General features: G+C 47.1%; 1 protein-coding gene and 2 pseudogenes across 1 annotated transcript; 1 reads left to right on the forward strand and 2 right to left on the reverse strand.

Annotated features, from left to right (window-relative positions):
- Nucleotides 1-3,305: 3,305 nt before the first annotated feature.
- On the reverse strand, nt 3,306-5,538 carry LOC114910256 (mitochondrial import inner membrane translocase subunit Tim29-like). Its single transcript, XM_029250626.1, has 2 exons — nt 5,426-5,538; nt 3,306-4,319 (listed from the first exon to the last, which is right to left on the reverse strand). Exons 1-2 carry the CDS (start codon nt 5,514-5,516, stop codon nt 3,679-3,681), a joined length of 732 nt encoding a protein of 243 aa, XP_029106459.1. The 5' UTR covers nt 5,517-5,538; the 3' UTR covers nt 3,306-3,678.
- A 532-nt stretch (nt 5,539-6,070) lies between these two features.
- On the forward strand, nt 6,071-9,428 carry LOC114910247 (protein YIPF1-like; annotated as a pseudogene).
- A 2,619-nt stretch (nt 9,429-12,047) lies between these two features.
- LOC114910241 (histone-arginine methyltransferase CARM1-like) lies at nt 12,048-22,925 on the reverse strand (annotated as a pseudogene).
- Between the last annotated feature and the right edge of the window lie 68 nt (nt 22,926-22,993).

Consider the following 22,993-nt stretch of genomic DNA (forward strand, 5'->3'; position numbering starts at 1 on the left):
ACCCCCGGGCACTCGACCTTATTGCCTTAGGACGACAGCGTAACCAGGGGGAGTTCAGTTCCAGCGAAGTACGGAGGAACGCTCAAAGTTCACTCACATTTATGACATGCTTATGCGAAAAACACGTGTGCAAATGAGGGGAAATTGTCGACAAGCGGCAGACGGCTCCTTACCTGCAGTTTTCCCTTTTCTCTCGAGAAAGCCCACAGATGGACTTGCTTGCTCCCCTTCTTCCGCGTTGCTCCCTGTCTCACATGCTGCTCAATTTCCCATCCTTTGCACCCTACATCCTACCTCTCACCCAGCCCGTCCCGGTCCTCCCCGGGCTCTCTCGCCTCGCCTCTCCTCTCCTCTCCTCCGCCTCCCTTCGTGCCTCTAACGTGCTCCTCCGGCCCACGCTGAACTTACTGTGGCACCAGGTGGTCCGAGCGTGTTCGGCTCGAAGAAGGGGAGAAAGAGAGAGAGAGAGGAGAGAGAGAGAGTAAAATCCAAGACACACAGTGTGTGTGAGCCTGAATGAAATTGTGAACGCTCAGTTTTTCTCTCCCCCTTCTCTCTCTCTCTCTCTCTCTCTCTCTCTCTCTCGCTGTTGAACACGCTCCACCTCACACACTCTCTCTCCCACCCTCAGAAACGTTCACACTCCTTCCCGACATTTATTTATACGCTTGCCCCCTTCTGTCTCTGCCTCACCTTCTTCCCACTCTCCACATTCTCTCTCTCTCTCGCTCATCTCTTTCTCACACACACACACACACACACACACACACACACCATCCCTTTAACCATTTGACTGCTCCGGCCTCCTTCTCTTTATATGTTCCACTCGCGCGCCGTTAGTGCTCGGTTCATCCATCCAGAGAAAGCGCACGTTTCGGGTGCTTGATTTTAAATGTCCTCTTGAACAGCGATATCGAACCAAATGACCGGGCTCGTGTTTGTCGGGCGCGCTTGCGTTTCCGATGCCAAATCGTTTTAAGCATGGGTTGTAAAACAGGCTATACCTCGCTCCTTTACTGCACAGCCTCCTCTCGTTCCTCATAACTCTCCCGGATGTTCAGCGGCAAAGCGCGGTCCTCTTAGCCAGAGACGTCAAATACCCTCCTTTTCTTTCGCTCTGAGCCCCGGGATCCGGCGAGACGCCCGAAGTAGGGAGCTCGCTCAGACAGCACCGAAAGGTCAGAGGGGTCACCCGTGTGCCGCAATGAATAATGAATAACACAGACTGGCAAATGGAGAGCACGTGTTCGTCCCGACTCCCGAGGGCCAATAATATCAGCCAGCGAACGCGATAACGCGCTGCATCCTCCGTCTACTTTCTCACGGATTTCAAACGCCGCACAGAAGCTGGAGCTGTGATAGTGGTGCAAGAGAGTCTTCGCGAGCGCTTTTCCGAGCCCTTCTGTCACACCTGCATGCTGATCAGACTCCAGAGAGGCTTTGTGCGCCTCAGGGGTGAGGGGTCAAAGCTCAGGTCTAGGGCCCGACCCCACCCCACCGGCTTGTCTGTCAACCTGAAAGCCGAAGAGGGTGTTCCACCCCCCCACGAAGGGCCGGCTGTCAACCCGATCTTGCTAAATCACTGCTCTTGATCCACGAAACATGAGAAACGCAGGACAGGCGTGGATAGCACAGGGAACCGAAGCACCGTCCCTGTCTCATCCCACCGATGACTCGTCACAATAAAATCCGTAATTTGGCTTTTACGTGAAAAATACATTACAAAGAATGATGAAATCATAACTCTTTTTCTTTTGTACTCGTTTACGTGCCAAAACACTAGCGATACAGCAATCGCACGTTGAGATGAACGTGCAGCTCGCCATGTTGTAAGTAAACAGCATTGCTTTGAGCTGTTATGTCAACTCCAGGAAAGAAACTAAAATAAGAGAGCATGGAAGGTTTACAGTAAGCTGAGGCACCACGGTAAAACATGGTGCAGTCAGACAACACGACTGTCAGGGTGCAGGTTGCGGCTGAGTGCGGTGCGCACTTGACCCAAATAACGTTAATAAATATTTAGCGCTACACTTTTATTATTGATGAAGAAGGCTTGGGATAAAATGCTGGCAGAAAAAAAGAAATAATAAAGGGTACTAAAGCCTTTCATTTTCTTCAGTCAGAAATTGCATTCTGTCCGTACACACCAGAAACCACGCACTTTCCGAAAACATCTGTGGCGAGCGCGTGTATGAAGAGTTTGATTCATCCTGATGCTGGCACGAGGGTGAGCCGAAAACTTGGAAATACCGATTTAACGTGGAGTTCTGCATGCGCAGGGAAACAATTCAGACTTAAGTGCTATCTAAAAAGGAAGGAAGCGGACACAGATTTTTCAAAATGAATTTCCACTTGCGGAAACGGCAGATGCTTCAGTACGATCCTGCAAAGATGATATAATCAAAATGCAGAGGCTTAATAAGGATGGTACATCAGGCAGAAATGATGACTCCCGATGATTTCTCTCCAGACTCCAGATTTATCAAACCATAAGCTCATTGGTTTGCTGGCCAGAGTGGTCATTTGGACCTTTGGCCAAAGCTCTACTAACCCTATATGTAGATGGAGGGGTCCCAACGGACATCAGTCGAGGACAGCAAAGCCAGGCTGTTAGAGCCGAAGGAAACCAGAGCCATTGGGGCATTGCTGAAGGGGGAGTCATGCTGGCAGACAGTTGCAGTGAGTTAAGGGCACAAAGTCAGCATGAGACCGCAGCGACACCATAAACAGATTATTATAAGAATGTGTCAGATCATCAAAATGTGTGGTTAACTTTGTTCCAGAGTAAACATATACCTGGCATAACTGTCTATAGCACAGCATCCTACCCAGACCAATAACTCACGCACAGGACATATGATATTCTTGACAACCTGATTGTAAAGTGCACCCATTACATCACTAGTTCAACTCTGACCCCATTAAGGACAGTTTAGGTTTCCCTCAGTGCTTCATAATGGATTTGATTTTGCCTCAAAGGGCAGACCAAAGCAACACCGTACTCGCCAAGGGAGGCACCCTTTGAGCTTCTCACCAAGGCACTGGGCTCATCCTGAAGGATCACATTCTCCAGGATATTACTGGGTAGCATCGCATTGAAAAAGTTAATGTCTCACTGGTTTTGCAGAGCTCCGGGTGCGAATGAACACTGGTATTTGTGCAGATCAAAAAACCCCTGAAGGATCATCTGAACCCAACTATTAGATTTTTCTTAGTCTCCATCATGACATAATTGTAGATTCATAAAGAAAAGAGAAGACTGGATTGTTTGAAAACATTTAATTAGTTACAAAGACAATTCCGAGACTGCGCAACTGACCTGCACATGCAATACACTTTGCTTAATGCAAAACTCACTCTGGGAGACTCGTAACACTTTTTATAGAGCAGAGACTTTGTGGATGCCTGCTGTGAAGCCGACAGCTTCACGAGGTTAGAACGGGCATCTCTGCACTGTCTTCCACGCCGCAGCAGGGACCTACGCATATTATCGGACCAAAAAAAGAAAGACTAAATCATCTGTCGATCACCACGCGTCAGAGAACTGGCACTTGGAACAGATCACCTTCAAAGAACATCTAACACCAAAGCCACTGAAATGCAAAGAGTGCTACACTTTCACTCGCCGAGCAACATCTGTGCTGGGATCAAGTTCAAGTGCACGTTTCCGAGTGTCCATCATGACTGTATCCTGCCTCCTTCTCTCCTCTCCTCATGCTCTGCCTGCTCTATGTCTTCCGCTTTCATTTCCAGCGCCTTCCACGACTCCTGGTGCAGCTGCTCGTTCGTTTCAGTCTCACGGGCAGCGGGAGGCGCTGTCGCCAACAGCGCCGGGGGCAGGTGCTGGAATTCCTCCTCGTTCACATCATAGTCCCTCATCCGCGCATCCAGGAGCCACCAGCGCCCTGCGAAGCCCACATCCAGTACACGGCCCGGCAGCTCTGCCCAGGGTGCAGAGAGGAAGGAGCAGCGCGCCTCGTACAGGCCGGTTGCTGGGTCGTAGTCGGCACGGTACATCACAGAGGCCACGCCGAGACTGGCGTACCTCAGCCGGCCCTGGTTTCGCAGCTGCAAAAGGCCCTGCACGTGACTGTCGGAAGGGCCGCTTCGTATCCACGGCGACAGCAGGCCCAGCTTATTGGCCATCTCAAGCAGGCCGCTCTCGAAGGAGCCGTCATCTGGGTTGGTGCGGTATGAGACCCATGCTCCGGCAAGCAGGCCGATGTAGGCGGAGGCCTTCAGCGGTCGTTCCCAGGCCCCGACAACCACTTCGCGACAAGCCTCCCTGTAATCGCCGAGCAAGCTAGCGCACCATAGCCCTGAAAGAGAGCCACCAAAGGACCGAGTGGGGAAAAAAGAGCAGGCAAACAGTGAGTACAGTGACAACGAAGAGCAAACAGTGACCAGGGAGCATGAGCGGATCCACAGCTACCTGTCCGGCTTTTCTCCTGGGAAACATTCCTTACATTTCCGCTAAAGACGGGCGGTCATAACAAGGCGGTAGTTCTTACTGCCACCTTCCAGCAAAACAAGACCCTGCTGTATAAAACAATGAACTGCTTTGAATAGAGCGCCTCAGCTGAGTAGCAAATTATTATTTTCATGATTACGCTTAATACGAAACATGATAGCTATCGCTGTAATCAACAGATACACCAATACTCTGATTTGTGTGGAAAGTTAACTTTTGTAATCGCAGAGGGACCAAAAAAAAAAAAAAAAAAAGTCACGATAACATTGCTACTTTTGTTAACCTCCCCCAAAGGTTGCAGGTTCGATTCCCACCTCCGGCTGTAGTATGCTTGAGCAAGGTACTAATTCTTGCTCTAGTAAAAATTACCCAACTGTGTAAATGGGTAAATTACATTCTCAAATATTACAGCGGGTAAATATATTCTCACAGCACCTGGGTGGTGCGAGGAGGACGTGGGTTCGATCCCCGCTGAGTCTGTGTGAAGTTTGCACGGTCTCCCAGCGTCCACTTTGTTTTTTCCCTCCGGATGCTCTGGTTTCCTCCCACACTCCAAAGACATGCTGTTCAGGTTCCCCCATAGTGTGTGAATGACAGGGAGAGTGCGTTCCACTTATGAATGGATGGATGGATGAGTGACCCAGTGTAAGTAGTGTACCTAGACTAGGGGTGTAAGTCACCACGGTGAAGGTGTGTGGGCTAGTAACACTACATAGAGTTCATTGTAAGTTGCTTTGGAGAAAAGCATCTGCTAAATAAATAAATGTAATTAATGTAAATATAATTATAAGTACTTGGCAATGGGTGGAGGAAAGTGTGAGCTAGTAACGAAATCATGATCATCATGATGATGATCCATCATGATGCACGCTCAATCACGTCAACGTCGCATGCTTTTAAAAGCTAACTTTAGCGTGTGGAAGAACAAACTAGATCAATTACGACGTGACTCACCGAGGCGGCTGTTCCTGAGCCGCTCCCACCTCGTGCCCTTACTGCGCGCTGCGCTGGAACACAACCTCCTAAGCACACGGAAAGCGGCCATGTTCACCGCGAACACCGCTCTGACGAAGCGGACGTTCACGCAGACTACATCCGGAAGGAGAAGGGTACCATTTTGGCTCCCAATGGCCCATTCAAGTCACTTATTAAAACAGGGTAAAGACATGAAACATAAGAACCAAAATGGCGCCATTGCTCTCAACGTGTGGGCTTGTGTTATCGTTTCGGCAGGGAAACATTTCTCGCGTGTAATGCCACTGATCCAACGGTCTCCAAACCGTGATTTAAGGCGTATTTGCAAATAAAACTGCGTATTATGCACTTCTTCAGCTTACTAAAAATGAAACCGACAAAAACTGCTTAGTGGGGAAAAACTGTTGAAGAATAAGCGGAAAAAAAATAAATGGAATAATACTGATAGTGTACACACAACATTTCTCTACTCTATATTCTTGCGTTTTGTCCGGTGTAAATTGTGTTTACTCCAAGTGGTCAAAGGCGGCTACACTTTCAGGACATTCACAAACAACGAGAGGGAGAAACAGCACGCGCACGTTGGGACACGACGACATCGCTCCCCTTCCGGTTCTGGTCACATGACCTGCGGAGGCTTTACTTGAGCTGCTAGCGCAGTTACGGGTGACGTGGAGAGCGATGGAAATGTTGTCTCTCTCCGGCCGCGGTGACATCGTTGACATACACCTGTGTGGAGTTGGGCTGATCGAAGTGGCAAGAACGATAAATATCGGGAGCATTTAAATGAATTCACAGGCCGCGAAAAGCAACGACGAGGGGTGTCTGTAGCTACTAGATCCAGATCCGCGTTTGTCGCGCGCTGGGGGGTGAGTCAGTGCTCGCGCAGGAAAACACGAGGCGATTTTTAACTTTAAATAAACGAGTGGCTGGAGCTACTTAGCACGTGTCTTGGGTGTGTAGTATTTTCCCTGCCTCTCTTATGAACCAGCAGATTAGTGTGGAATGCACTGCTTTGTTTGTCGCAAAGCAGATCATTACTCCGATTGTGTGACTCATTTAGAGCTCGAGACTGTAAATTAATGTAACATCATAATTGTATTTTATTATGGCTACGGTGTTACGATGCCCACTGGAATTACGGGTGTTTAGTAATTGAATCAGTTAAAAGGCCTGATGGTGCCTGTAGTCTTTTAAGCAGCTTCACCAGAAGTCTGTGCTCTCTGTGTGTTGTACCTTATTACTTTTATAGTACCTTTTACTTTAGACGTTTCACACTTGTTTCTCATCTTTTCATATGTTCCAGGTATAGCCGAGGAAGAGCACTCTTACCGGCCATGGCAACTCCCGATGACCTCCGATTCCAGGGTGTGTGACCTAGTACTGATAACCATTAGCCAATAGCTCTGTGAAAGATGGTGTGAATTATAGACTGTAGATTATGCATCCTATAAATTGGATCGTGTTGTAGCTCGTCCGTATTTTACACGCAGACCCAGATCCCGTTAGTTCTCTGCCTTTCCTCTAAATATGCCCCCGAGGTTATATTTGCATCTTCCTCGTCTCCCACAGAGTTCGAGGCGGCCGCAGATTTGCTGTCCGCCGATCCCAACGCCTCCACTGTCAGCGCGTTGAGCGTGAGTTCGACCCAAGCGCACGGAGACGTCAAACTGGATTTGTCGGAGGACGAGGGAGGCCAAGAGGAGAATTCGGAGGTCTCTGAGAATGTAGTTTTATTGCTGTACTGCAGAGCTGTAACTCATTCAGGAGACTACCTTTCCTTTGATGTATTCCTACAGAGTGGCAGCTGCTAAATGTCTAAGACATCCTTTCTGCTTATGATTAGCGAAAGATGAATCTCCATTACTATTATTCTTTTAAGAAGTGAGATGACATTTGGGACAAGTATACAGGGAATTAAGTGTCAGCTTAAGAGGTAAACCCTTTTTGCGCAACTTGCAGCTCCTTCGGGGAGACAAGAAAACTGGCGCCTTCTGGACATTTGAGTACTACCAGTCATTTTTCAATGTGGATACGATGCAGGTACTCAACTGTATCCCTTCATTTCAAAGTCCTTTCGTGACTGATGTCGATACTTCCTAGTCATGTTTGGATGTCATGCGGGTGCAGGTCCTGGACAGAATCAGAGGGTCAGTGATGCCTCTTGCCAGGGAAAAGCTTCATCAAGAGTCACATCCGGGGCAACCCTGATCTCTATGGTGAAGACCGCAATGAATTCTTTTTTTTTTTTTTTTTTTTTTTTTTACTGAGAATATGCCTTAAAGATTTCCCCCCTCCAATATCTAGTAGTAGTATTCTGATCCATGACAGCGTAAACAGGAATTTGTCATGTGGCAAATATCCCCTGACCATTACACCACATTTCTAACATCCCCTTATGGAATGCTGTTTTCCTGTCTGCCCCAATTCCCAGGTCCCTTCTGGATCTGTGCCACGCTGGTCTTTTCAATGGCCATCAGCGGGAACCTCTCCACCTTCCTGAGCCAGATGGGCCAGCCTCAGTACCACTACAGACCTCAGTTTCATCGGGGTAATGAAAGACTCTTACCCCCCTAGCCTCTAGAGCTACTGCTAACGCTATGCACTCCTAAGGGATCAACATTGCCTTCCAATATTTGTTCCAGACATGGTCAGCTTGGGCAGGTTTTACACCCTAACAACAGTGTTGTCTGTCTATATGCCACAGTAACCATTGCAGCTGTGGCAGTGTTTGCGTATGCGTGGCTGGTGCCACTCGGTGTGTGGGGCTTCCTGACGTGGCGGCAGAGTACTGAACGCCAGATCAGCGGGTACTCCTTTTTGGAGACGGTGTGCGTCTACGGCTACTCGTTGTTCGTCTATGTCCCCACCTCGGTGAGTGTTGGCATCCTCTGGGGGGGCACGGTCATCCACAATCGGGAGCATTCCCGCTTCTGTGAGCTTACCCTCTCTTGTTGGCCCCCTCAGATCTTGTGGATTTTTCCTGGGACTGGCTGCGCTGGTTGCTCATTATCATTGCCCTGCTCATCTCGGGTTCGCTGCTCATTCTCACTTCTGGCCGGTGGTGCGGGATGACACCAAGTTGATGCTTTGCTACTGTGGCAACCATCATCGTGCTTCATGCTCTGCTTGCCATTGGCTGCAAGGTGAGGATTTGTTTAAACCTCCAGGTGAGGTATTTTTTTTTAATTCCAAAGATTAAGATATATATAGCTTTGGAAGATAGTTCAGTGGGATGTATGACTTCCTATGTCAGATAAGGACACCCAATGATATTTAGAATGACCATAAACTTTGGCACTGTGATGTTTTTGCCTAATCAGTACCTTCTTTCTTTTTTTTTTTTTTTTTAGCTTTATTTCTTCCAGACTGTGACACCCACAATAACACTTAATCCCACGCCAGCTACTTCCCCAAACCACACAGCAGCCGCCTCGGACATAGCAAAGGAACACTGACCAAAGGGGGTCAAATTAGGGCTGTAAAGGGGGGAGTCGGTGTGAGCCTTTTCATGTATAGATTTTTTTTTTTTCATGAATAATTCCATACCTAAATCTGACAAGATTATATTTGTAATCTGTATATAATGAAGAAAAATGTTTTAGAACAGATAGCAATTTTTGGACAAATTGAGAGATTTCTAGGGCCTAGGATATGCTAATGGTATTCATTTCCATTAGCTTTTCATAAAGGTGTCTTCACAAACACCAAGTAAGAGAAAATTAGCTTGGATTGAATTTAGACTGCTGGGGTTGTCCTTTCTTCAGCACGAGCACTCCTAGGTAGTAGCATTTACATGCAAACATTCCCCCTGAACATGAATTTAGCCCTGTGGTTTCACAGACTTCGCTGAACTGGCTGCATATCTACCATTATTTGTGGAATCAGTCTGTTCACTGAGGTGTAAATTCACACTGGGTTTGAGAAATGAACCAGTGTAGGGTTGTGTGGTGGGTTTTTTTTTTTTTTTTTTTTTTTTTTTTTTTTTAATATAAAAAAAAAAAAAAAAAAAAGGGGGGGGGGTTGGCCCAGGAGTTGGGGTCATGAGGACATTCAATTTCCAGTGCAGCATCCATGCAGCTGCTGGCAAACGGAGTTGACCAGCACAGGGCTGCAGGTTGGACATTTTGTGGAAAACACTGGTTTGTGATAATGGGACATTTTCCCAAGGGGGGTGCAAAGGCAGTAAGGACAAAGCCTTTTTCAGGCACGTCCAAACCACTGCTTAAAGTCGAGTCCACGAAGAGAGTAAGCATGTGGAACACACTGTGCTCTGGTTGAAACTTGTTTTAACTGTATTTATTAAACCCTCATTTTAATTTCACTGAGAATAAAAGTGAGAAAAGAATTTTGTTGTGCTATTGTCCATGGCTAACTAGAGCACAACTATGCATTTGATCAAATTGCTGACCGCTGATTTGGCCAATAAGATAAAACAATGGGCAACATACATACTGTATTAAACCCAGCAAGTCTAATAACAAAGGGGTTTAATCTTAGGGCTGGGGGGACAAAATAAATTGTGGGGCTAGAGCCTGCAGATGGGGGTAGAAACTTTGAGCTTTGCAACTGAGTAGTCCCACATTTCAACTCCTGTTTACTACCAACTCAACTTTGCCAAATTTTAGATAACTAGCTGCACAATCTGCTTACTCTCATCACATTTGTCTATGTCTGGAATGTCAAAGCATTTCCCCAAATGAAGAGCTCTTTGGCAGGAACAGAAACTTATAACTGTCAGTTTTAACAGGAGCTGCATGAAAACTCAATTTTAGCTACATAATTTTAAATTCAGATGAAAATACAATGTCAGAATAAACATTTGGATATCAAAATGATTCGCAGAGTAGCGAGCAGCCAGCTCGGTTAGTAAACTGCTGATGTAACATGCCATACCCCCACGTGGTCCATGAATTTATAACTCAAATTTTTATTTCACATTAAAACTTCACTAGCTGGCTAGTCACAACAACTGTTTGAAGACAATGAGAGCACATACAAAATAATTCTGGACATGATTTCAGTGTGATTCAACTGATCTTTGTAACAGCTTCATGTTGCATGAAGTGACATCATAGTTGCTTGCAACCAAAGCTCAACTCTGCATTATGTAACTCCAGCTTTAGGGATTATTCCAAACTTGGGGGCAGGAAGCAGCTTTACATAAAATGTGCTCCATTAACATTAACACCATGAGTTCCAATAGTAACGTTTTGCACAACCCTAATGGCCCACGACTTGTGCTTTTTGACAATGTCGGAGTAATGTCTACATCCGATACTCCTTATGGCGTAGAATGCAACACAAGGTGGCTAAAGGTACTTACCAGCTGGAAAAGGAAAGGAAAGGCAGGAAAAAAAATGTGAAGTTCCAGAGCAATCTCCAACATTTAATTGCCTAATTTTTTGAAAGGAAAATGTTCTCTACCAGCTACAGACAATTTCTCTTTGCTAGACCAATTGAAATTAAATGCAAAATGAGACTGGAAGTAACACACACAATAATTTCAAGTCTTAGTCCATGTCTTGGGCAGTAATACTACCCAAAAGGGGGATGGGGACAGGACGGAGGTCATTTAACGGGATGGGAAAAGGTGTAGGAACCTCTACCGCACCTCCAGCCACCAAGGTAAACCCACCAGTTTCACAGTCTCCAAACATGTAAAAGGGTTCAGGTTAGGTGGACAAGGGATGTAAACTAACTGGCGGTCCAAACCAATCATGTGAGCCAAGTTCCATTGCAATGCCTGCAGTTCCTATTGACCAACTGGCAGCCTACCCTTCTTAGCTTTTTTGGGTCATGTCAACTGCAGTCCAGCTGGGTCCTACTGCTGCAAACAAATAGACCATGAAGATATGATGCGGATTGGCCCAGATCACTGTCTTGGTTGTGCTGGCACAGCATTCGACAGAGATGTGTGGATGTGGCACAAGAAGCTGGGAACGTAGAGTCAGAACAGTCCTTCTCAAGAGAACCAGGTGAGGTGGCACCCATGTGCTTGGAGGTGATGGAGACAATGAACACTCAGATGACAGGACAAAAAAATCAGCGGTCTGGGTTCTACAGCCAGGCAGAGAAACTAAGTGATATGAAACTTGATCGGACTTAAAGGTTAATAGACTGAGGTACTGTACAGCTGTCTCCTCTTCCTTTGTCTCTGAACCATAATCCCTGGAGGAACAGGACAAGTGGATTTGCTCAGTTCAGCAATGCCTAGGGATGGTAGTTTAAAATGCTTACGCAAACACAAACACCATCAGTGGTGACATGATTGAAAGGATGGAGTAAATTGAGATATGGGTGCCTGATTTGCCACAAAGAGAAACGAAGTTCAGTGTCCGGTAGCTGAATAAGCTTCAAGGTGCGTGAATGGAAAGTCATTTGAAAACAGTGTAATAGAACAGTTCTGTCTGAATAGCCTTGTATATGCAAGGCTGTCCATGCTGGTTTCTTTGGCTTTTCAGCCCCTTGATGGGAAACTGTCACCACTTTGTGGGCCAAACTACAGACTACAGCTATTAAAAACAGGAGGTGGAGGGAATCAGTCCAGACAGGAGACTTGGAAAGCAGGGACGGAGGTGTGAGATGAGAGTGCCCTGATTGTAAGGAAAGAGATGAGACGATCCAACGGCAGTTCTGATTTTGGTTTTCTTTCGGTGGCGGTCAGTTGAGCATTGGGTTGAATGCCCAAGGTTGACGGATTTAGCTCCCATAGTGCACAGTGTTGCTGGGAATCGCCATCGGAGATGCCATGGAAATGGCTGGGCCGCCCATAGTGAACTGGCTGTTTATAGGATAGTAAGTACTGCTGCTGGGTGCTGGCTGTCCCGCAGAACCTCCTGTGGACGATAGGCAAAAAAATATAAGACTCATGTTCTGTGTTGCTGAGGTTACATTTACATTACATTTATTCATTTAGCCAGCGGTATTTTCCAAAGCAACTTACAATGTTAAGCTACCTTCAATTATTTACCAATTTATACACACGTTGTCATTATTGTTATTTCATTCCTTGCGCTATGATTTCATCTAAAGCAATTTATGATTCCACTCCTTCCAAACAGCTTAAGCGTTTTAGTGGGACAATTGATATTAAGAAGCTTGCTTATGGGTGCTACAGTAGAACCCCTTGTGGGACTTGAACTGAGCCTTCAGAGTGAGTTTTTCAGACATCACATTACTTGTAACATATACATTGTACGGCCCTCTAAGGCACATATGACATACTCAACAGAAGGTATTCAGTGTGACTCCGAGGAAAACACCACTCTCGTCCCAATGTTCACAAACATGGTCCGTGTTTGCTTTGCAATAGACACCACGTCACCGTTTTCCCCCAAGCAAACAACTGGAGATTCAGGTTGGGCACAGGGTGTAACTGAAAGAATCTGACCATAAAATATGAGATACGACTTACCCTGGACAATTCCTGTGCTCATAATGGATCCCATTCTGGAGTGGGTGTGGTTACTATCCCTGTGTTCACTTTGTAGAAGGAGGAAAAAAAATTGAGGGGATGTTCACAATTAACTGAAAAGCAGTTCACCTCCCCTTTTTGCTAGCCTGCAAACCAGGTATTTACCGAGTGGGATAAGGCTGTTGTGAGAGGCTTGTAGATCCACTTCCGATGACAGCGCTGAGGTCATAGGCTGTGGGCATCCCTGAAAACACCAATAAGACAAAGGTTTGGATGAGCAACAGGAAGAAAGGGGACAAAAGAGAGGGAAGAATGAAGAAAGGTAAAATGAATGTGCCAGTGGTGTGAGTTCTAAGCCCATTAATCTTTCACATCGCAATGAAGTAAATGCTTAGGGACTGAATATGAACTTGTGTGAAGACATCGCGTTTGCATCTGAAACGAGTGCAAGACAGCAGCAGGTAGCGTGACCAGAGAACTGGACTTTTGACAAAAGTAGCGGATCAAGTCTTGTTATATGTGACCCTCTACTATTACTTCTAACAAGAACTGATTCCGTAGATGAGATAGAGTAGAAAGTACTGAACACTTTGACCCTATAAAGCCACTGGAATAAATGTGGTCATTGAGCAACCGAGTAATGTAATGCACTCTGGTCTGTATGTGTGCCCAATTTTGGCAACACCCTGCGCGTTGGGTACGTGTATGTAAACTGGGAGGTTAGGCTGGGTCTGTGTACCTGACACGGTCATGCCTTGGCTCATGTTGTAGGCCCCCCCAGTGTTCCACATGTTCTCAGAAGGAGAAGTGTAGTGTGAGCCAGGAGGAGGAGCAGGTGTGGAGCCAGTGTACCTGACAGACACACAAGCACAGTCACAACACTAACCCAGCCCGTAAGGCAGAATTCAAACCCACAGCCACACTGGAACCGCCAGCTCACCTGAAGAAGGGGTTCTTCAGGTCTAGAAGATTGCTGGATTTGGAGCCGGTCTGGTCAACTTGGGCAACAATACTAATGTCATAACTCTGCCTGAAAGAGCAGGAGAAGGAGAGTGAACACGGGTGACACTACAAGTGATCCACAGAATGTGATTTTGAGAGCCAACCCTTACCTCTTATTTGCAATAAGCAGGGCGGTGCCGGACATGGTGTCCCCAGCCTTGGCGAACAGAGGTGACTGCAGCAGGCAGCGCACCTGGTACCAGTGGGTGAGAGGCTCTGTGGGAGCCGTGGAGAGCCACACCGTCATGCTGGAAAGGAAGGAAAGAGCCTGTCTTATCAAGATGCTAATGCCAACCACTCTATGGCTGTGGCTGTAGCTGTAATTTACAGTCTGCTAATGAAACAGGAATGCTCTCAACCAACCGGATGGACTGATGCTGGAAGACTCAGAAGCTAGAGACACAGACTTACACTGAGCCGATGAAAGCCACATCAAACCAAAACGCCAGTCCATGCACAAGCCCAGAGTTCACCATGTGGAACTTGAATGGAATCTCTATTCTAAGAGAGAAAACAGGATCAAAGAGTCAAACAGTCAACAAAGCATCAACCCAAAATTCCAGTCTAAGCAGTAAAACGCATGGGATCTGAAATCCCCCTTTTCAAGGGCTACACAAAATCTTTCTGTATGAAGTAACACTACCCATAGGTAATAATTCAAACAAAAAAAGGCCACAGGTCATCGAAGTCACACGGGGAGACAGACTAACCTGTACAAGTCGTCTTCTTTGGCTTCTAAGAAATTGACTGTGTACTTCACCGATTTGGCCATGAGGATTCGAATATCAAAAGTATCCTATAGCAGAAAGTGCAACATGTACTCAAAGCATTTTTTTTAAAGAAATGAGTTCATTTTATGCAATGAAAGAGAAAGCTGGATGGCTGTAGCAGGCTGGTGTTGGCCAAAAGAACCTGCAAGCCACTCTGACCATACACACTCCGTATAACATCTAGCAAATATTTGATCCTGCTGTGGTTCCTTCTCCACTTCTTACCACAATGGGTTGGCGGAAATACTCGTCCACAGCAGCGCCCCGCAGAGCTGAGAGGTCTACGCCATGGAAGGAGGGCTGGTACCTGAGAGAGAACAGAGGTGGAAGTCTGCATGAGCTACAAGTCCAGGATGTCAAGGCTTCCAACCGGCATTTACACCACAACAGCACTGCCTCCTTCTTGTGTCTTGGAACTGTAAACACGCATTTAAAAAAAACTGCAGCATTTCAGTACTAAAGAGATGATAAATTAATCACACCAACTAAAAATATATTTGTCACTGGCAACCCCGAAATATCCATTGAATGATGCAGACCTTGACAGACTGGACTGGTTCCCCATTTTCAAGACAGATACAGGACCCTCAGCTACATTCAACATGTTACTGAATCCCACAACTTTACATTCCACCCATGTATTACTGAACACTCAGGTTCAGCTTAGCACCCCTTGCTGTTTCCAGCCCCACGACTTCTAAATCCTCTAATGTCATTAAGTTATATGGCTCCCATCTGTCCACCTGATCTCTTCTTCCTCTTCAGCTTTTCCTAGTTTCTCTTCTCTGGTATTCCCCTAGTACATCTCCAAGCACTCACCAGAAGTTGGCCTTGGTGAACTGCTCCATGTACAGCTGCTCGTCTGTGAAAGGGGCCAAGTGGACGTCGCCAATGGTGGGAAACATGTTACCTAAGGAGGAAAGAAGAGGTTACGTTGGAGAAGGGAAGCCATAGGCCACGTTAACTCCTCTTAATTAAACCATTTACTTCTGAGAGTCATGTATCTGTAATACAGGCTACATTTAGTTCAGTCCACAAATACAGTATATACACCTTCTCCCTTACATCTATGCTATGGTCATTGAAAGACAAGGTTTCTAAAGTACAATTTTTTTTAAAAAAAAGCAGATTGCCTATTGACTTCAGTAGCATTCCCCATGTATTTCTTATGGCTGCAAAGTTTCCACACTTTCATTTTGAGCTTTATAGTTGCAGTTAGTAACTTAGATGAAACGGTATTCACACTGATGGACACCTCCCTACCATTGGGTTTGAGGAACTTCTTGGCATGCAAGTAGCTCTCAAGCATCCTCTCGTTGAACAGCATGTAGCCCATTGGCTCTGAGATGATGATGTCCACTTGTTCAGGCAGGGACACCTCCTCCACTTTCCCCGGGATCACAACCACCCGGTCTGTTAACCCATTGCTGTTCACCAGAACCTGTGGGGCCGGGTATGCTTAGCATGGATATTGTTGGGTGCGTTTTTCTGCTTGCATTTTTTTTTTATTACTTCATGTATGTGAATTCCTGCACCATCTGTGTCTGTACCATCAAATGGGAGCAAAGTGATTCTGCGTGTAAGTGGGCACCCGTGCCAACCTCGGCATGCTGGGCCATAGTGCTGGCCTCCACGGCGTAAACCTTCCTTGCTCCAGCCTGAGCAGCAAAAAACGAGAGGATCCCAGAGCCGCATCCCACATCCAGCACCACCTGCAAAGGATGGAGAGAAGTCAGGGAAAGAGAGAGACCCACAAAGAGAGAGATGATGAGAAATGGAATTTGACCTCCTGCTCAAGTAATCAATTAGTGAAATTAAATCACTTTCAAAGCTTAATGTGATTATTATGCATAAAATAATACTGGATTGTGGCTTCAAAGAGACCGGAATTGCATCCAGTGACAAAAACTAAAGTTTATTACCAATGAAATGATGCCTTTCAAAGATGCAGATTTTAAGGTCTTTTTTGAAAAAGCACGGTATGCCTCAAAGCTTACAAAGAGGAAATCCAACACCTGGTTTCCCATGCCAAAATGTTTTTGTTTTTTTGTCATTTATCAGTTATCACTACTCCCAGAAATAATGAAAAGCACATCTTGGTCACATACTGCTTGCTTTATGGGTTGGATCAAGATGTATCAAAGACTCCAAAAACTTCCATGCAGAAAGGAGGGACGTTACTTTGTCTTTGAAGTCTGTATGGTTCTGAAGGATGGCTCGCTGATATGTTCCGGTCCGGACATAATCCTGCATCATGTTCTGCTGCTGGGAGAGGTAGCCATAGAACTAGTGGAAGGGGAGAAGGGCAGAGGGAGTCTCTGTAACACGTTCATTTTAATACTGTCAATGTTACAATCCACACCAATGAAAAAACTAGGCAAAAATTTTACATTTAGTTTCATGTGTATAGTAAGATATATTCACACGCATACATACTACATGTTTTGCGTGATAGGTGTGAAAGCTAGTCCTACGTGTGCCAGAGGCACCTGCTCATTTAGGTATGAAGGCACGTGGAAGCGGTGACAAAGTACCTGGAAGTACTGAACAGCAGAAGACTCCTCCGTCCTTTCACTGAATGCCGAGCGCTCCAAGTTGTGCCCCCGGCAGTTCTTAAGGATGTTGTAGAAAGAGGAAAAGTCTGGGACATGGACAGAGGAGGACAAAGTCTAAATGTACAACACAAGGGCCCATTTCAGGTAAAACATGATAAGGTAAAGCTGGGAGTTTTAATGATGAAGCAGGTCTCAACACACTGCGGTCAAAACAGAAACAGCCCCATACAGAGGACGGACGGACGGAAATACGCATAGGTAAACACACACCGGACAGTGAAAACAGATGATTTACAGGCAGACTCACAGACAGGTGGAAAGTGTTAGACTTGGAATGTGTGTTTCGACATAGTGTGGGCTGGCATTTTTACAGAGAGATGCACAGGTGTGTGAGGCAGGCAAAGATTACCTGTGGGGGAGGAGAACTGAAGCAAGACGCTGTTGCAGCCCAAGGTGATGATGAAGGACTGCTTGGCCACACGGCTACATTCTGTTTCCCGTGTAACAGAGCACTTGAACACACACGTCTCCTCAGCTGCAAAGAGAGACATGGGGATATCAGACTGTGGGTAAGGTCTCTACTGCACACGCATAGACTGACACATACACTCCATGACACACCATGTACAGTCTCACACAGAGTCCTACTCTGGACACTGAACACAAACCGTTTCTGATCAGCCACCATACCATGAACGGCTCAGTGAGGACATCACTCAAAAGAAGACACGGCTCTCATGTTGGAGCAACAAGTCAGAACCACCAGAAACTATGACTCAGTGCATAACAGTTTGCGTGCGATGCTGGCCAGCACAAAGGACAGCAGACAAAGAGCTACAGACGTATTCATTTGGAAAGTACTAAGTAAAATGATCTTAGATCATGTTAATATGTAATGAGTGTGCATCCTCTATATTCCATTAGGACACCAAGCACTATTTTCATGGGCATTTTTAAAAAATGTCATATCCTGATTTCATTTAATCTCAGCTCAGCGTCACTGCTCTAATACATAGCAAATCTGTGTCTCAGACTGGATCCTGGAGGCCACGGAAAACAGACTGTGCACTGACACATACGGAGACACACACTACTGAGCCCCGTCCACATACAGCACGTCGTATCTGTTTCGATGGCAAGGAAACATTCACTGGAGATGCTGCATCTGTGAGGCATTAATGTCTTTGTTATTATCATTAATTTGTTGCTTTCCCGATGTTATTATCCTAATGCTGATGTTATTGGGGCAGCTGGTAGCGTAGCGATTAGACTGCTGCCTTCGCACCCAAGGTCGCAGGTTCGATCTCCACCTCCAGATGTAGTACCCCTGAGCAAGGTGCTTACCCTAAAATTGCTCCAGTAACATTACCCCGTATAAACAGCTAAACGATTGCAGGCAGACTAACATTGTAAGTTGAACGATGAACCTCGGTGCAGGGAGTGGTAGGTACTACTCACAAAGCAGGTAACTGTCTTGACCTTGTATTTTCCCGCAACTGTGGCTGTCCCGTTCTGTCACTCCGCTGCATGTCTCTGACCACTTCTTCATTTCCTTTCAACCCTCCCTCACCATTAACTCTTTGTCTCTTCCTGCACCCGTTGTCACCTGTCGCTGCAACTTAAAATCTCTCTCGCCTTCCTGCTTTGCCTCTGCTACTCTGGCTGCTCTTCCTTCTGCTCCACAATTCTCAGATCTATCTACAGATGATGCCACTAACACTCTCCTCTCTGCCCTATCTTCCACCCTTGACTCTCTCTGTCCTCTGTCTTCCAGACCAGCACGCCCCATTGCTGCCCCATTGCTACCCCATGGCTGTCTGATACGTTACGTGCTAACAGGACCAAACTGCGGGCTGCAGAGCAAAGATGGCGTAAATCCAAAACTCCATTGGACCTGGATGCTTACCAGTCACTCTTAGCTGCTTTTCAGTCTGCTGTCTCTTCAGTTAAAACCTCCTTCTTCCACAACAAAATACAGTCTGCATCCAAAAACCAGTCTCTTTGCTACCTTCTCATCCCTTCTGTGTCCCCCCACCTACTCCTCCCTCTTCTCTCACTGCTGAAGACTTTGCTTTGTTTTTCAGAGACAAAGTCAAAGCGATCACTGATAAATTCTCACCATCAACTTGCCCGGTTCGCGCTGGACCTCCCTGCAAAGCTATCCTCTCCAACTTCAAGCCATTCTCTGAATCTGAAGTCGCTGACCTCCTGATATTGCGTAGAGCCACCACTTGTTCGCTTGATCCAATCCCGTCATCACTCCTTCGGAACATTTCCCCGCAACTCTCCTCCTTCATCTCTTCTATCATCAACTCCTCACTCTCCTCTGGCTGTTTCCCAGCTGCCTTCAAAACTGCTCTAATTTCACCTCTGTTAAAAAAAAAAAAAAAAAAAAAAAGAAAAAATCCTCCCTGGACCCCAACCTGGTTGAAAATTGCAGAACGGTCTCTCTCCTCTCCTTCCTGTCCAAAACCCTTGAGCGGGCAGCCTGTGATCAACTGTCCGATTTCCTCACCCGCAACCATCTCCTTGATGGTTATCAGTCTGGTTTCAAAGTTGGTCACTCCACTGACACCACCCTTCTGGCGGTATCCGACGCTCTCCAAGCTGCTAGAGCTGCCTCCCTCTCCTCGATCTGTCTGCAGCACTTGACACTGTAAATCACCGGATTCTACTCTCCTCTCTTAACCAGCTTAGGATCAAAGGTGCGGCACTCAGATGGTTTGAGTCCTACCTCTCTGACAGATCCTATCAAGTGGTCTGGCGGAGCTCTTGTTCTTCTCCTCTGCCTCTCAACTGGTGTTCTGCAGGGCTCGGTATTGGGTCCACTTCTTTTCCCCATCTACACCTCCTCCCTCGGTCCGGTCATAGCCTCCCATGGATTCAAATACCACTGCTATGCTGATGATACCCAGCTTTTCCTCTCCTTTCCACCTGGTGCGTCAGACATCTCCGCTCGCATTGCTGCCTGCCTGTCGGACATCTCTTCATGGATGTATGATCACCACCTCCAACTCAACCTCTCCAAAACAGAGATTCTTCACCTCCCAGCTGGCCTATCCTCCTATCACAACCTCTCGATCAAACTGGACAACTCATTCATTTCACCTAGCTCCTTTGCTAAGAGTCTGGGAGTTACGATTGATGCGAGTCTGTCAATTCTCTCAACATACTGAAGCCACAACCTAGTCCTGCAGATACATCCTGCATAATATTCGTAGGATCCGTCCCTACCTCACTGCTGACTCCACCCAACTACCTGTCCAGGCCATGGTGACTTCCCATCTGGACTACTACAACTCTCTTCTGTGTGGCCTTCCTGCTAATGCCATCAAACCTCTGCAGCTTCTACAGAATGCTGTTGCACGAGTTGTGTTGATTTGCCAAGCGCTCCATGTATTCCTCTACTCATCTCTCTGCACTGGCTTCCTATAGCTGCCCGTATCAAATTCAAAACCCTGGTTACTATGTACAAATGCATCAATAGAACTGCCCCCGGCTATTTACAGGACTTGATCAACCGGTACACCCCAGCCAGGCCCCTTCGCTCATCTGCTTCGGATCGCTTGTGGTCCCGCGCACGAAAGGCAAAGCTCGGAGGTTCTCGGTTCATTGTGGTGGAATGACCTACCCCTGTCTCTCAGAACTGCAGGAACTCTGTCTACTTTCAAGAAGGGTATGAAAACCTACCTTTTCCAGATCCACTTCGCCCAAGATCTCTCCAGCTCATCTATGGTGTAACTGTTCACGCATCGTAACTTCAGAAGCATCCCGAGATACAACCTTTATTCAGCCGTTACTCTGGTATGTACTGCTCATTTGTGTATCTTATAATATTTAATAAAAAAAATTGGTGTGGGTATCGGGATTTGTCTGTGTCTTAAGCACCTACTTGAACGATGAACCTCGGTGCACCAAGTGGTAGGGAACAAACTAGGTTTGCTTGAGACTTTCATGTCTGCAGCTATGTCTCCTTCTCTCAATGTAATGCATAAATTGTACATTTTTACTGAGTTGTATGTTGCTTTGGACAAAAGCGTCTGCTAAATGAATAAATGTAAGCTGCTCTGGTGAGAAAGCGTCAGATAAATGTAATGCATGATCCAAAGTGACCTGCAACAACATGACCCATTTATACAGTTAGGTCCCGAGTACTGGAGCAATTCTGTGTGCGTACCGTCCTCAAGGGTACATCAGCGGGAACGAAGAGCGGGACTTGAACCAACATCCTTAACGGGACAAATCCATAGCCTTAACCGCTATGCTACCTACTGCCAATTCAGCAGAAGTCCCCAAGTCCACTGAAGCTGGCCATGTTTACATTCATTTACTGAGTCATCTCTTCTCTCAGAAGCAACTTACAATGTTTTACTCATTTACACAACAGGGATTTGGAGTGAGGCACTTTGCTCGAGGGTACTACAGCAGGAGGGGGAACTCAACCTGGGTCCTTCCAAAAGGAAGAGAGCAGCTCTAATCACTGCACCACCTGCTGCCCATCAGACCCCAAATCCAATGAATTATAATTACATTTGTGGTGCTAGAGCCTTGGGATCCATGAGTGGCTCCGCCACTGCGCCTGACTCTGTGACTAAGTGTCAGTGACAGCTGAGTGTGACAGTAAGTGTGAGCGAGTGTGTAAAGGCAGCCCGACCCCCAAGCAGCGCTATAACGCAGCCAGGGGCCTCAACAAAAGCAGCGCGCGCTCAGCACGGAGCGCCCCATTGTTCCCGCTCCCTGGAGGTCCGCGGTCACACCCTCCACGGAGGGCGCGCGACTCGGCGCAGTAACGCTAACCCACGTGACTATCCAACATGACTCTCCTGTGTGTGGTGTGTGTGTGTGGGGGGGACACAGGCACACACCGAAAACACAGCCGTTCGCTGCGCAGCCCGTATTTCTCGGCTGAGCTCCAGCGCCACGGAGTAAAAACCGTGTAAACTTGACTTTATACTGACACTCACGTAATTTTATGGGGAAAACGAACGACATACTGTTAGAGAGAAAACTTGCTGCCACAGACAAAGTTAACGCGCTACCTCGTCCTGCTCAGGACCCAACTAACTAACTGCTTGCTTTCAGTCAGTCAGTCTCGCTCTCTCACACTCACTCACAGACAGACACGACACGTCGTTATATACAAACAGCAGAGCTCGAGCACCTGTGTGTGTGAGATGTGTACGTACACACACACCAGGGGGCAGCTAGTGACTAATTCGATTGAGGAGACACAAAACCAACGTGGTGCAGTCCTGGTTCCTCTCAGGAGTCTTAGTTAAAGCGCCTCATCCGTCAGTATGAAGCAGCTCGCAGCGTGTACCGCATTTTCGCTGCGTTTTCTGTCCGGAGCTGCTCTTCCGCGCGATTAACCCGCTTCCCGTGCAGCCGTCGCGCGGCAAAACTCGTTTCGCGCGGAACAAGCCGAGTCTCGAGGCGCCGGGGACACACAAAGCGCGGCGCTCGCGCTCTCCCCGAAGTCCCCCCCACGTCCGTCCGCTCGCTCGCTCGCTCACCGGTGGAGAGGCTCAGCAGGGCCGCGTCCTGCGTGGTCTTCACCTCGAGCCGCAGGGGCTGCTGCTCCGAGTGCCGCTGAATGTCCCCGTTCGCGTCCCCGATCGAGAGCAGCCGCACGCCGGAGAACAGGGACACCGCCATCTTCGCTGTGGTGTATGAGCAGCGCGCACCGCGCACGTTCTCCAGTCTCACGCAGCAGCACTCGCGCGTCGGAGCGGGGAAAGGCCTACAGCTGCTCAGTGGTGCCGCGACGTGGCGGACGAACGTAACTGCAACTCGCCAAAGCTCG

The sequence above is a fragment of the Scleropages formosus genome, chromosome 3, assembly GCF_900964775.1.
Source record: "Scleropages formosus chromosome 3, fSclFor1.1, whole genome shotgun sequence".
NCBI lineage: Eukaryota > Metazoa > Chordata > Actinopteri > Osteoglossiformes > Osteoglossidae > Scleropages > Scleropages formosus.

Excerpts from the sequence above, each read along its gene's own strand:
- LOC114910256 (XM_029250626.1), bottom strand. The coding sequence starts at position 5,516 with ATGGCCGCTTTCCGTGTGCTTAGGAGGTTGTGTTCCAGCGCAGCGCGC. Across the intron at positions 4,320-5,425 it reads GCTCAGGAACAGCCGCCTCG|GGCTATGGTGCGCTAGCTTG; the intron begins GTGAGTCACGTC and ends GCTCTCTTTCAG.